Raw genomic sequence first — 14,698 nt, forward strand, 5'->3', positions numbered from 1 at the left:
CAGACCTGGGTGATGGTGGTAGTAGTAGTGTTAACTATGTGTCTGTCTCTCTCCAGACCTGGGTGATGGTGGTGGTAGTAGTGTTAACTATGTGTCTGTCTCTCTCCAGACCTGGGTGATGGTGGTGGTAGTAGTGTTAACTATGTGTCTGTCTCTCTCCAGACCTGGGTGATGGTAGTAGTAGTAGTGTTAACTATGTGTCTGTCTCTCTCCAGACCTGGGTGATGGTGGTGTAGTGTTAACTATGTGTCTGTCTCTCTCCAGACCTGGGTGATGGTGGTAGTAGTAGTGTTAACTATGTGTCTGTCTCTCTCCAGACCTGGGTGGTGATGGTAGTAGTGTTAACTATGTGTCTGTCTCTCTCCAGACCTGGGTGGTGGTGGTAGTAGTGTTAACTATGTGTCTGTCTCTCTCCAGACCTGGGTGATGGTGGTGGTGGTAGTAGTAGTGTTAACTATGTGTCTGTCTCTCTCCAGACCTGGGTGGTGGTGGTAGTAGTAGTGTTAACTATGTGTCTGTCTCTCTCCAGACCTGGGTGGTGATGGTAGTAGTGTTAACTATGTGTCTGTCTCTCTCCAGACCTGGGTGGTGGTGGTGGTAGTGTTAACTATGTGTCTGTCTCTCTCCAGACCTGGGTGGTGGTAGTAGTAGTGTTAACTATGTGTCTGTCTCTCTCCAGACCTGGGTGGTGGTGGTAGTAGTAGTGTTAACTATGTGTCTGTCTCTCTCCAGACCTGGGTGATGGTGGTAGTAGTAGTGTTAACTATGTGTCTGTCTCTCTCCAGACCTGGGTGATGGTGGTAGTAGTAGTGTTAACTATGTGTCTGTCTCTCTCCAGACCTGGGTGATGGTGGTAGTAGTAGTGTTAACTATGTGTCTGTCTCTCTCCAGACCTGGGTGGTGATGGTAGTAGTAGTAGTGTTAACTATGTGTCTGTCTCTCTCCAGACCTGGGTGGTGGTGGTAGTAGTGTTAACTATGTGTCTGTCTCTCTCCAGACCTGGGTGATGGTGGTAGTAGTAGTGTTAACTATGTGTCTGTCTCTCTCCAGACCTGGGTGATGGTGGTAGTAGTGTTAACTATGTGTCTGTCTCTCTCCAGACCTGGGTGATGGTGGTAGTAGTAGTGTTAACTATATGTCTGTCTCTCTCCAGACCTGGGTGATGGTGGTAGTAGTGTTAACTATGTGTCTGTCTCTCTCCAGACCTGGGTGGTGGTGGTGGTAGTAGTGTTAACTATGTGTCTGTCTCTCTCCAGACCTGGGTGATGGTGGTGGTGGTAGTAGTGTTAACTATGTGTCTGTCTCTCTCCAGACCTGGGTGGTGGTGGTGGTAGTAGTAGTGTTAACTATGTGTCTGTCTCTCTCCAGACCTGGGTGATGGTGGTAGTAGTAGTGTTAACTATGTGTCTGTCTCTCTCCAGACCTGGGTGATGGTGGTAGTAGTGTTAACTATGTGTCTGTCTCTCTCCAGACCTGGGTGATGGTGGTAGTAGTAGTAGTGTTAACTATGTGTCTGTCTCTCTCCAGACCTGGGTGATGGTGGTAGTAGTAGTAGTGTTAACTATGTGTCTGTCTCTCTCCAGACCTGGGTGGTGGTGGTGGTAGTAGTGTTAACTATGTGTCTGTCTCTCTCCAGACCTGGGTGATGGTGGTAGTAGTAGTAGTGTTAACTATGTGTCTGTCTCTCTCCAGACCTGGGTGATGGTGGTGGTAGTAGTAGTGTTAACTATGTGTCTGTCTCTCTCCAGACCTGGGTGATGGTGGTGGTAGTAGTAGTGTTAACTATGTGTCTGTCTCTCTCCAGACCTGGGTGATGGTGGTAGTAGTAGTAGTGTTAACTATGTGTCTGTCTCTCTCCAGACCTGGGTGATGGTGGTAGTAGTAGTAGTGTTAACTATGTGTCTGTCTCTCTCCAGACCTGGGTGGTGGTGGTAGTAGTAGTGTTAACTATGTGTCTGTCTCTCTCCAGACCTGGGTGGTGGTGGTAGTAGTAGTAGTGTTAACTATGTGTCTGTCTCTCTCCAGACCTGGGTGGTGGTGGTGGTAGTAGTGTTAACTATGTCTGTCTCTCTCCAGGCCTGGGTGATGGTAGTAATAGTGTTAACTATGTGTCTGTCTCTCTCCAGACCTGGGTGATGGTAGTAGTAGTGTTAACTATGTGTCTGTCTCTCTCCAGACCTGGGTGGTGATGGTGGTAGTAGTGTTAACTATGTATCTGTCTCTCTCCAGACCTGGGTGATGGTGGTAGTAGTAGTAGTGTTAACTATGTGTCTGTCTCTCTCCAGACCTGGGTGGTGGTGGTGGTAGTAGTGTTAACTATGTGTCTGTCTCTCTCCAGACCTGGGTGATGGTGGTAGTAGTAGTGTTAACTATGTGTCTGTCTCTCTCCAGACCTGGGTGATGGTGGTAGTAGTAGTAGTGTTAACTATGTGTCTGTCTCTCTCCAGACCTGGGTGATGGTGGTAGTAGTAGTGTTAACTATGTGTCTGTCTCTCTCCAGACCTGGGTGGTGGTGGTAGTAGTAATGTTAACTATGTGTCTGTCTCTCTCCAGACCTGGGTGGTGGTGGTAGTAGTGTTAACTATGTGTCTGTCTCTCTCCAGACCTGGGTGATGGTGGTAGTAGTAGTGTTAACTATGTGTCTGTCTCTCTCCAGACCTGGGTGGTGGTGGTAGTAGTAGTAGTGTTAACTATGTGTCTGTCTCTCTCCAGACCTGGGTGATGGTAGTAGTAGTGTTAACTATGTGTCTGTCTCTCTCCAGACCTGGGTGGTGATGGTAGTAGTAGTGTTAACTATGTGTCTGTCTCTCTCCAGACCTGGGTGATGGTAGTAGTAGTAGTGTTAACTATGTGTCTGTCTCTCTCCAGACCTGGGTGATGGTGGTAGTAGTAGTGTTAACTGTGTGTCTGTCTCTCTCCAGACCTGGGTGATGGTAGTAGTAGTAGTGTTAACTATGTGTCTGTCTCTCTCCAGACCTGGGTGATGGTAGTAGTAGTAGTGTTAACTATGTGTCTGTCTCTCTCCAGACCTGGGTGGTGGTAGTAGTAGTGTTAACTATGTGTCTGTCTCTCTCCAGACCTGGGTGGTGGTGGTGGTAGTAGTAGTGTTAACTATGTGTCTGTCTCTCTCCAGACCTGGGTGATGGTGGTAGTAGTAGTGTTAACTATGTGTCTGTCTCTCTCCAGACCTGGGTGATGGTAGTAGTAGTAGTGTTAACTATGTGTCTGTCTCTCTCCAGACCTGGGTGGTGGTGGTAGTAGTAGTGTTAACTATGTGTCTGTCTCTCTCCAGACCTGGGTGGTGGTGGTAGTAGTAGTGTTAACTATGTGTCTGTCTCTCTCCAGACCTGGGTGATGGTGGTAGTAGTGTTAACTATGTGTCTGTCTCTCTCCAGACCTGGGTGGTGGTGGTGGTAGTAGTAGTGTTAACTATGTGTCTGTCTCTCTCCAGACCTGGGTGATGGTGGTAGTAGTAGTGTTAACTATGTGTCTGTCTCTCTCCAGACCTGGGTGGTGGTGGTGGTAGTAGTAGTGTTAACTATGTGTCTGTCTCTCTCCAGACCTGGGTGATGGTGGTAGTAGTAGTGTTAACTATGTGTCTGTCTCTCTCCAGACCTGGGTGGTGATGGTAGTAGTAGTAGTGTTAACTATGTGTCTGTCTCTCTCCAGACCTGGGTGGTGGTAGTAGTAGTAGTGTTAACTATGTGTCTGTCTCTCTCCAGACCTGGGTGATGGTGGTAGTAGTGTTAACTATGTGTCTGTCTCTCTCCAGACCTGGGTGATGGTGATGGTGGTAGTAGTAGTGTTAACTATGTGTCTCTCTCTCTCCAGACCTGGGTGATGGTGGTAGTAGTGTTAACTATGTGTCTGTCTCTCTCCAGACCTGGGTGATGGTGGTAGTAGTAGTAGTGTTAACTATGTGTCTGTCTCTCTCCAGACCTGGGTGATGGTGGTAGTAGTAGTAGTGTTAACTATGTGTCTGTCTCTCTCCAGACCTGGGTGGTGGTGGTAGTAGTAGTGTTAACTATGTGTCTGTCTCTCTCCAGACCTGGGTGGTGGTGGTAGTAGTAGTAGTTTTAACTATGTGTCTGTCTCTCTCCAGACCTGGGTGGTGGTGGTAGTAGTAGTGTTAACTATGTGTCTGTCTCTCTCCAGACCTGGGTGATGGTGGTAGTAGTAGTAGTGTTAACTATGTGTCTGTCTCTCTCCAGACCTGGGTGATGGTGGTAGTAGTAGTGTTAACTATGTGTCTGTCTCTCTCCAGACCTGGGTGATGGTGGTAGTAGTAGTGTTAACTATGTGTCTGTCTCTCTCCAGACCTGGGTGATGGTGGTAGTAGTAGTAGTGTTAACTATGTGTCTGTCTCTCTCCAGACCTGGGTGATGGTGGTAGTAGTAGTGTTAACTATGTGTCTGTCTCTCTCCAGACCTGGGTGGTGGTGGTAGTAGTAGTAGTGTTAACTATGTGTCTGTCTCTCTCCAGACCTGGGTGATGGTGGTGGTAGTAGTGTTAACTATGTGTCTGTCTCTCTCCAGACCTGGGTGATGGTAGTAGTAGTAGTGTTAACTATGTGTCTGTCTCTCTCCAGACCTGGGTGGTGGTGGTAGTAGTAGTGTTAACTATGTGTCTGTCTCTCTCCAGACCTGGGTGATGGTGGTAGTAGTAGTAGTGTTAACTATGTGTCTGTCTCTCTCCAGACCTGGGTGATGGTGGTAGTAGTAGTGTTAACTATGTGTCTGTCTCTCTCCAGACCTGGGTGATGGTGGTAGTAGTAGTGTTAACTATGTGTCTGTCTCTCTCCAGACCTGGGTGATGGTGGTAGTAGTGTTAACTATGTGTCTGTCTCTCTCCAGACCTGGGTGATGGTAGTAGTAGTAGTGTTAACTATGTGTCTGTCTCTCTCCAGACCTGGGTGATGGTGGTAGTAGTGTTAACTATGTGTCTGTCTCTCTCCAGACCTGGGTGATGGTGGTAGTAGTGTTAACTATGTGTCTGTCTCTCTCCAGACCTGGGTGATGGTGGTAGTAGTAGTAGTGTTAACTATGTGTCTGTCTCTCTCCAGACCTGGGTGATGGTGGTAGTAGTAGTAGTGTTAACTATGTGTCTGTCTCTCTCCAGACCTGGGTGGTGGTGGTAGTAGTGTTAACTATGTGTCTGTCTCTCTCCAGACCTGGGTGGTGGTGGTAGTAGTGTTAACTATGTGTCTGTCTCTCTCCAGACCTGGGTGATGGTGGTAGTAGTAGTGTTAACTATGTGTCTGTCTCTCTCCAGACCTGGGTGATGGTGGTAGTAGTGTTAACTATGTGTCTGTCTCTCTCCAGACCTGGGTGGTGGTGGTAGTAGTAGTGTTAACTATGTGTCTGTCTCTCTCCAGACCTGGGTGATGGTGGTAGTAGTGTTAACTATGTGTCTGTCTCTCTCCAGACCTGGGTGGGCAACAAGAGGCGGAAGCTGGCCTCCAGGGCTGACCAGAATACGGGCGTGTCCCACTCCAATCACGGCCTTTCTCTGGGAGCTCTCTCCAATCACAGCCTGGCTGGGGGAGCTCTGTCCAATCACACGCTAGCGGGCGGGGCTTTAGTGGCGGGCACCATGCTGACAGCAGAGATGGCGGCGGCTCGGAACATCCAGAGAGGCTCCTCCTACCTCCTCCCTCCATCCTCCTCCTCTTCCTCCTCTCCTCTTAGCTCTGTCAACAACAACAATGATGTCATCCTGACTGGGAGTTACTCTCTAGACTCCGCTTCTGGTTCCCGGCCCACTGTTAAGCCCCTCTCCTCTCACTCTGACCCTGAGCTATCTGCACATGTCCATCAAACTCAGCTCAACCAATCACAGCACAGGAGGAATAGTTCTGTCTCCTCCACCCTCCAGCTCCACTCCAGATTGGGTACCATGTCACTTCCTCGCTGTAAACCCCCCTCACTCTCCTCTTCCCCCTCCTTCTCCTCACCCCCCGGCCACCCCATCCACAGCCTGACCAAGTGGGGGGGTTTCCCCACTGGTAGGGGAGGGGGGGCAGTAGGAGGGGCAGGAGGGGCTGGGGCAGGGGGGGCATTAGGAGGGGCACGAGGGGGGGCTGGGGCAGGGGCAGGAGGGGCAGTAGGAGGGGCAGGAGGGGCTGGGGCAGGGGGGCAGTAGGAGGGGCAGGAGGGGCTGGGGCAGTAGGAGGGGCAGGAGGGGCTGGGGCAGGGGGCAGTAGGAGGGGCAGGAGGGGCTGGGGCAGGAGGGGCAGGAGGGGCTGGGGCAGTAGGAGGGGCAGGAGGGGCTGGGGCAGGGGGGTCAGTAGGAGGGGCAGGAGGGGCTGGGGCAGGGGGGGCAGTAGGAGGGGCAGGGGGGGCAGTAGGAGGGGCAGGAGGGGATGGGGAAGGAGGGTTTGGGGCAGAGGTGGCAGTAGGAGGGGCAGGAGGGGCTGGGGCAGGGGGGGCAGTAGGGGAGGTACCTCGGAGCTGGGCAAGACAGTATGGTTCTCTCCAGCCTGGCCCCTGGCCCTCTCCCTCCCAGCTCCAGCCCAGGCTTCACTCCAACCCCCAGACTCTCCCACCTCACCCCACCAGGCCCCGTCCCTCCTCCCCTGCCCCTGCCCCTCCCCCTCCTCACCCTAACCCTCCCCCTTCAGACCACTCCCCCCCCATTCATCAGGTCTTCAGCCTATTGGAGAGGGGGGAGGGGGAGGGACTAGGACAAGGACAGCCTTCTGATAGGAGCAGGCAGGAGAGACACAGACAGACTCCCCGCCCCTCGGACGCTATTGGCTGCCTCTCTATCGCCATGGAGACGGGTGATGAAGAGGATGAGTGGCAGAGGGAGGAAGAGTTATCCAACATGGCTGCCACAGCCCGCGGGGACCTCCAGAGAGGCCAGGGGGGGAGGGACAGCCTCAGCCCCAGCAGGGAAGAGGGATCTGGGGGGAGAGACCTCACATCCCCCTCCCTGGTACTCAGCAGCTCCAGGCCTGGTCCATACCCTCGGGGCAGCTACCCAGTTACTACAACACTACAGACCTCACCTAGTATACAGGTAGGGGTTAATACTACTACTACTACTACTACTACTACTACTACTACTACTACTAACCAGTTACTACAACACTACAGACCTCACCTAGTATACAGGTAGGGGTTAATACTACTACTACTGCTACTACTACTACTACTACTACTACTACTACTACTACTACTAAACTACATAGCACACCTACTGCAGTACTACTATACTACTACTACTACTACTATACTACATTGCTACTACTGTACTGATAACTACTACTACTACTACTACTACTACTACTACTACTGCTACTACTACTACTACTACTACTACTACCACCACTGCTACTCACTGCTACCACCACTACCACTACCACCACCACCACTGTACCACTACCACCACTACCACCACCACCACCACCGCCACTACCACCACTACCACCACCACCACCGCACACACTAACCACCACCACTGCTACCACCATAGCACACTGGCGCCACTACCACCACTACCACCACTACCACCCACTACCACCACCACTACCACCACCACTACCACCACCACCGCCACCACTACTACCGCCACTACCACTACCACCGCCACCACTACCACCGCCACCACTAATACACATCCCGCTACCACCACCACCGCCACTACTACTACCACTACCACTACTACTGCTACTACCACTACTACTACTACCACTACTACTGCTACTACTATACTACCACTACTACTACCATACACATTGCTACCACTGTACCGATACTCACTACTACTACTACTGCCACTACTACTACTACCACTGCTACTACCACTACCACTACCACTACACTACTGCTACCACTACTACTACTACTGCTACCACATACTACATACTGCTACTACTACTACTACTGCCACCACTACTACTACCACCACTGCCACCACTACTACACTACCAAACCACATAGCACACTACTGCAGGTAACTCACTGCTTTTACCACCACTACTACTACTACTACTATACTACATTTCTACTACTGTACTGATACTACTACTACTACTACTACTAATACTGCTACTACTACTACTACTACTACTATACTACTGCTACTACTACTACTGCTACTACTACTACTACTACTACTACTACTACTACTACATTGCTACTACTACTACTGCTACTACTATACTACATTGCTACTACTACTACTACTACTACTACTGCTACTGCTACTACTACTACTACTGCTACTGCTACTGCTACTGCTACTACTACTACTGCTACTACTACTACTGCTACTACTACTACTACTATACTACTACTACTACTACTACTACATTGCTACTACTGTACTGATACTACTATCAATCAATCAATCAATCAATCAATTTTATTTTATATAGCCCTTCTTACATCAGCTAATATCTCGAAGTGCTGTACAGAAACCCAGCCTAAAACCCCAAACAGCTAGTAATGCAGGTGTAGAAGCACGTACTACTACTACTACTACTACTACTACTACTACTGCTACTACTACTACTACTACTGCTACTACTACTACTACTACTGCTGCTACTACTACTACTACTGCTACTACTACTACTACTACTGCTACTACTATACTACATTGCTGCTACTACTACTACTACTGCTACTACTACTACTACTACTACTACTACTACTACTACTACTACTACTACTACTACTACTACTATACTACATTTCTACTACTGTACTGATACTACTACTACTACTACTACTACTACTGCTACTACTACTACTACTACTACTACTACTACTGCTACTACTACTACTACTACTACTACTACTACTACTACATTGCTACTACTACTACTGCTACTACTATACTACATTGCTACTACTACTACTACTACTACTACTGCTACTGCTACTACTACTACTACTGCTACTACTACTACTACTACTACTACTACTACTACTACTACTACTACATTGCTACTACTACTACTGCTACTACTATACTACATTGCTACTACTACTACTACTACTACTGTAGTACTACTACTACTACTACTACTACTACTGCTACTACTACTACTACTACTACTGTGGTCCTCTGTAGCTCAGCTGGTAGAGCGTGGCGCTTGTAACGCCAAGGTAGTGGGTTCGATCCCCGGGACCACCCATACACAAAAAATGTATGCACGCATGACTGTAAGTCGCTTTGGATAAAAGCGTCTGCTAAATATTATATTATTATATTATATTATTATTATATTATTATAAGTTATTATACTACTGTACTACTACTACTACTACTACTACTACTACTACTACTACTACTACTACTACTACTACTACTATTGCTACTACTACTACTACTATTACTACTACTACTACTGCTACTACTACTGTTGCTACTACTACTACTACTACTACTACTGCTGCTACTGCTGTACTACTACTACTACTACTACTACTACTACTCTACTACTACTACTACTACTACTACTACTACTACTACTGCTACTACTGTACTACTACTACTACTACTGCTACTACTGTACTACTACTACTACTACTACTGTTACTACTACTACTACTACTACTACTACTACTACTACTACTACTACTACTACTGCTGCTACTACTGTACTACTACTACTACTACTACTACTACTACTACTACTACTACTACTACTATCCTGTTAATTCAACACTACAGACTTCACCTACTGCAGGACCCAGCATACAGGTAGGGGATAGGAATAACAGCTCTTTACTGAAACAGTTTACTACTGTTCTGTACATACAGTCCTCTCCTGTTATCTCTCTAGCTTCCAATCAGCCTTTCAGCTCCGTGGCTCATCAGTAACTCTCCTCTCCTCCTCTACTCTTCTCCACTTTCCTCCCCTCCGCTCTCCTCACCTCTCCCCTCCTCTCTCCCCTCCTCTCTCCCCTCCTCTCTCCTCTCCTCTCTCCCCTCCTCCTCACCTCTCCCCCCTCCTCACCTCCCTCCTCTCTCCTCACCTCTCCCCTCCTCTCTCCTCACCTCCCCTCCTTCTCCCTCTCTCCTCTCACCACTCTCTCCTCACCTCTCCCCTCCTCTCTCCTCACCTCTCCCTCCCTCTCTCCTCACCTCTCCCCTCCTCTCTCCCTCACCTCTCCTCCTGTTCCTCTCTCCTCTCACCACCTCCCCTCCTCTCTCCTCACCTCTCCCTCCTCTCTCCTCACCTCTCTCCTCCTCTCCTCACCTCTCCCCTCCTCTCTCCTCACCTCTCCCCTCCTCTCTCCTCACCTCTCCCCTCCTGTCTCCTCTCTCCTCTCACCACCTCCTCTCTCCTCACCTCTCCCCTCCTCTCTCCTCACCTCTCCCCTCCTCCCTCCTCTCTCATCACTCATCACCACATCGTGGTCCTCTGTAGCTCAGCTGGTAGAGCACGGCGCTTGTAACGCCAAGGTAGTGGGTTCGAACCCCGGGACCACCCATACACAAAAAAATGTATGCACGCATGACTGTAAGTCGCTTTGGATAAAAGCGTCTGCTAAATGGCATATTATTATATTATTATATCACCTCTCCCCTCCTCTCTCATCACCTCTCCCCTCCTCTCTCATCACCTCTCCCCTCCTCTCTCCTCACCTCTCCCCTCCTCTCTCCTCACCTCTCCCCTCCTGTCTCCTCTCTCCTCTCACCACCTCCTCTCTCCTCACCTCTCCCCTCCTCTCTCCTCACCTCTCCCCTCCTCTCTCATCACCTCTCCCCTCCTCTCTCATCACCTCTCCCCTCCTCTCTCCCCACCTCTCCCCTCCTGTCTCCTCTCTCCTCTCACCACCTCCTCTCCTCTCTAGGTTCCAGTCAGTCCCTCTGCTCCGTTGCTCATCAGTAACTCTCCTCTCCTCTTCTCCTCCTTCCTCCTCACCTCACCTCTCCCCTCCTCACTCTTCTCCTCTCACCACCTCCTCCCCTCTCTAGGTTCCCTCTGCTCCGTGGCTCATCAATAACTCCAGGAAGAGAACTGTAAGTCTTCATCGTGTATCATTCTCTGTAACAGTACGAAGATGTATGCACTCACTACTGTAAGTCGCTCTGGATAAGAGCGTCTGCTAAATGACTAACATGTAGGAGATTAGAGCACTGTCACCATCAGACCATCTATACTGTTCCATGATCTTTAATGTGTCTATAATGTGTGTGTGTGTGTGTGTGTGTGTGTGTGTGTGTGTCTGTGTGTGGGTAGCTACAGGACAGAACCCAGTTCAGTGATGTGGACCTGGTCCAGTTGAAGCGGTACTGGGACCGAGGGATGACCAGTCTGGGTTCTGTCTGCAGAGAGAAGATCAACGCAGCAGCCAATCAGCTCAACGTAGACACTGAGATAGTCAAGGTAGCAACCAATCAGAGGCTTACTCTCAGCTGTATCAGCCAATCACACACTCCCTCTCAGTATTAACAGTAGTTGTGTGATTGACAGACATGGATCTTAACAGTATATTATATGTTGTGCTGTGTTTTTTATTTAACCTTTATTTAACCAGGTAAGTTGGTAACACTAACCAGTCAGTTGGGAACACTAACCAGCCAGTTGGTAACACTAACCAGCCAGTTGGTAACACTAACCAGCCAATTGGTAACACTAACCAGTCAGTTGGGAACACTAACCAGCCAGTTGGTAACACTAACCAGCCAGTTGGGAACACTAACCAGCCAGTTGGGAACACTAACCAGCCAGTTGGGAACACTAACCAGCCAGTTGAGAACACTAACCAGCCAGTTGGTAACACTAACCAGCCAGTTGAGAACACTAACCAGCCAGTTGGTAACACTAACCAGCCAGTTGGGAACACTAACCAGCCAGTTGAGAACACTAACCAGCCAGTTGGTAACACTAACCAGCCAGTTGGGAACACTAACCAGCCAGTTGGGAACACTAACCAGCCAGTTGGTAACACTAACCAGCCAGTTGGGAACACTAACCAGCCAGTTGGTAACACTAACCAGCCAGTTGGGAACACTAACCAGCCAGTTGAGAACACTAACCAGCCAGTTGGTAACACTAACCAGCCAGTTGGTAACACTAACCAGCCAGTTGGGAACACTAACCAGCCAGTTGGTAACACTAACCAGCCAGTTGGTAACACTAACCAGCCAGTTGGGAACACTAACCAGCCAGTTGGGAACACTAACCAGCCAGTTGGGAACACTAACCAGCCAGTTGGGAACACTAACCAGCCAGTTGGGAACACTAACCAGCCAGTTGGGAACACTAACCAGCCAGTTGGGAACACTAACCAGCCAGTTGGGAACACTAACCAGCCAGTTGGTAACACTAACCAGCCAGTTGGTAACACTAACCAGCCAGTTGGGAACACTAACCAGCCAGTTGGTAACAAGTTCTCAAGATAAAGCAAAGCAGTGCGATAAAAACAACAACACAGAGTTACATATGGGGTAAACAAAACGTACAGTCAATAACACAATAGAAAATATATATACAGTGTGTTCGAATGTAGCAAGTTATGGAGGTAAGGCAATAAATAGGCCATAGTGCAAAATAATTACAATGTAGTATTAACACTGGAATGATAGATGTGCAGAAGATGATGTGCAAATAGAGATACTGGGGTGCAAATGAGCAAAATAAAAAACAATATGGGGATGAGGTAGTTGGGTGGGCTAATTTCAGATGGGCTGTGTACAGGTGCAGTGATCGGTAAGCTGCTCTGACAACTGATGCTTAAAGTTAGTGAGGGAGATAAGAGTCTCCAGCTTCAGAGATTTTTGCAGTTCGTTCCAGTCATTGGCAGCAGAGAACTGGAAGGAATGGCGGCCAAAGGAGGTGTTGGCTTTGGGGATGACCAGTGAGATATACCTGCTGGAACGCATACTAGGGTGGGTGCTGCTATGGTGACCAATGAGCTAAGATAAGGCAGGGATTTGCCTAGCAGTGATTTATAGATGACCTGGAGCCAGTGGGTTTTACGACGAATATGTAGTGAGGACCAGCCAACAAGAGCGTACAGGTCACAGTGGTGGGTAGTGTATGGGGCTTTGGTGACAAAACGGATGGCACTGTGATAGACTACATCCAATTTGCTGAGTAGAGTGTTGGAGGCTATTTTGTAAATGACATCGCCGAAGTCAAGGATCGGTAGGATAGTCAGTTTTACGAGGGCATGTTTGGCAGCATGAGTGAAGGAGGCTTTGTTGCGAAATAGGAAGCCAATTCTAGATTTAACTTTGGATTGGAGATGCTTAATGTGAGTCTGGAAGGAGAGTTTACGGTCTAACCTAGGTATTTGTAGTTGTCCACATATTCTAAGTCAGACCCGCCGAGAGTAGTGATTCTAGTCGGGCGGGCGGGTGCAAGCAGCGTTCGATTGAAGAGCATGCATTTAGTTTTACTAGTGTTTAAGAGCAGTTGGAGGCTACTGAAGGAGTGTTGTATGGCATTGAAGCATACACAGAGAATAGAGTCGGCCCGAGAATTGAACCCTGTGGCACCCCCATAGAGACTGCCAGAGGTCCAGACAACAGGCCCTCCGATTTGACACATTGAACTATCTGAGAAGTAGTTGGTGAACCAGGCGAGGCAGTCATTTGAGAAACCAAGGCTATTTAGTCTGGCAATAAGGATGCGGTGATTGACGGAGTCGAAAGCCTTGGCCAGGTCGATGAAGACGGCTGCGCACAGTACTGTCTTTTATCGATCGCGGTTATAATATCGTTTAGGACCTCGAGCGTGGCTGAGGTGCACCCATGACCAGCTCAGAAACCAGATTGCATGGCGGAGAAGGTAATAATAATAATATGCCATTTAGCAGACGCTTTTATCCAAAGCGACTTACAGTCATGCGTGCATATTTTTATTTTTTATGTATGGGTGGTCCCGGGGATCGAACCCACTACCTTGGCGTTACAAGCGCTGTGCTCTACCAGCTGAGCTACAGAGGACCACAAGGTACGGTGGGATTCGAAATGGTCGGTGATCTGTTTTCTTAACTTGGCTTTCAAATACTTTCGAAAGGCAGGGCAGGATGGATATAGGTCTGTAACAGTTTGGATCTAGAGTGTCACCCCCTTTGAAGAGGGGGATGACCGTGGGAGCTTTCCAATCTCTGGGGATCTCAGACGATACGAAAGAGGTTGAACTGGCTGGTAATAGGGGTTGTGACAATTTCGGCTGCTAATTTTAGAAAGAAAGGGTCCAGATTGTCTAGCCCAGATGATTTGTAGGGGTCCAGATTTTGCAGCTCTTTCAGAACATCAGCTGTCTGAATCTGTGTGAAGGAGAAGCGGGGGGGGGCATGGGCAAGTTTCAGCGGAGGGTGCAGAGCTGGTGGCCGGGGTAGGGGTAGCCAGGTGGAAAGCATGGCCAGCCGTAGCAAAATGCTTGTTGAAATGTTCGATTATCGTAGATTTATCGGTAGTGACAGTGTTTCCTAGCCTCAGTGCAGTGGGCAGTTGGGAGGAGGTGCTCTTATTCTCCATGGACTTTACAGTGTCCCAAAACTTTTTGGAGTTAGTGCTACAGGATGCAAATTTCTGTTTGAAAAAGCTAGCCTTTGCTTTCCAAACTGATTGTGTATATTGGCTCCTGACTTCCCTGAAAAGTTGCATATCGCGGGGACTGTTCGATGCTAATGCAGTACGCCACAGGATGTTTTTGTTCTGGTCAAGGGCAGTCAAGTCTGAGGAGAACCAGGGGCTATATCTGTTCTTAGTTCTGAATTCTTTG

General features: G+C 48.8%; 1 protein-coding gene across 1 annotated transcript in view; it reads left to right on the plus strand.

Moving 5' to 3' along the window:
- Window positions 1-14,698, plus strand: part of LOC121561392 (highly divergent homeobox-like) — a 78,470-nt gene that overhangs the window by 47,407 nt on the left and 16,365 nt on the right. The window contains exons 4-7 of the mRNA XM_045214179.1: window positions 5,425-6,021; window positions 6,169-7,020; window positions 10,936-10,980; window positions 11,201-11,347. Of these exons, the coding sequence (XP_045070114.1) occupies window positions 5,425-6,021; window positions 6,169-7,020; window positions 10,936-10,980; window positions 11,201-11,347 (1,641 nt within the window). The remainder of the gene's footprint in view (window positions 1-5,424; window positions 6,022-6,168; window positions 7,021-10,935; window positions 10,981-11,200; window positions 11,348-14,698) is intronic.

This window comes from Coregonus clupeaformis, unplaced genomic scaffold (genome assembly GCF_020615455.1).
Source record: "Coregonus clupeaformis isolate EN_2021a unplaced genomic scaffold, ASM2061545v1 scaf0210, whole genome shotgun sequence".
NCBI classification, from domain to species: domain Eukaryota; kingdom Metazoa; phylum Chordata; class Actinopteri; order Salmoniformes; family Salmonidae; genus Coregonus; species Coregonus clupeaformis.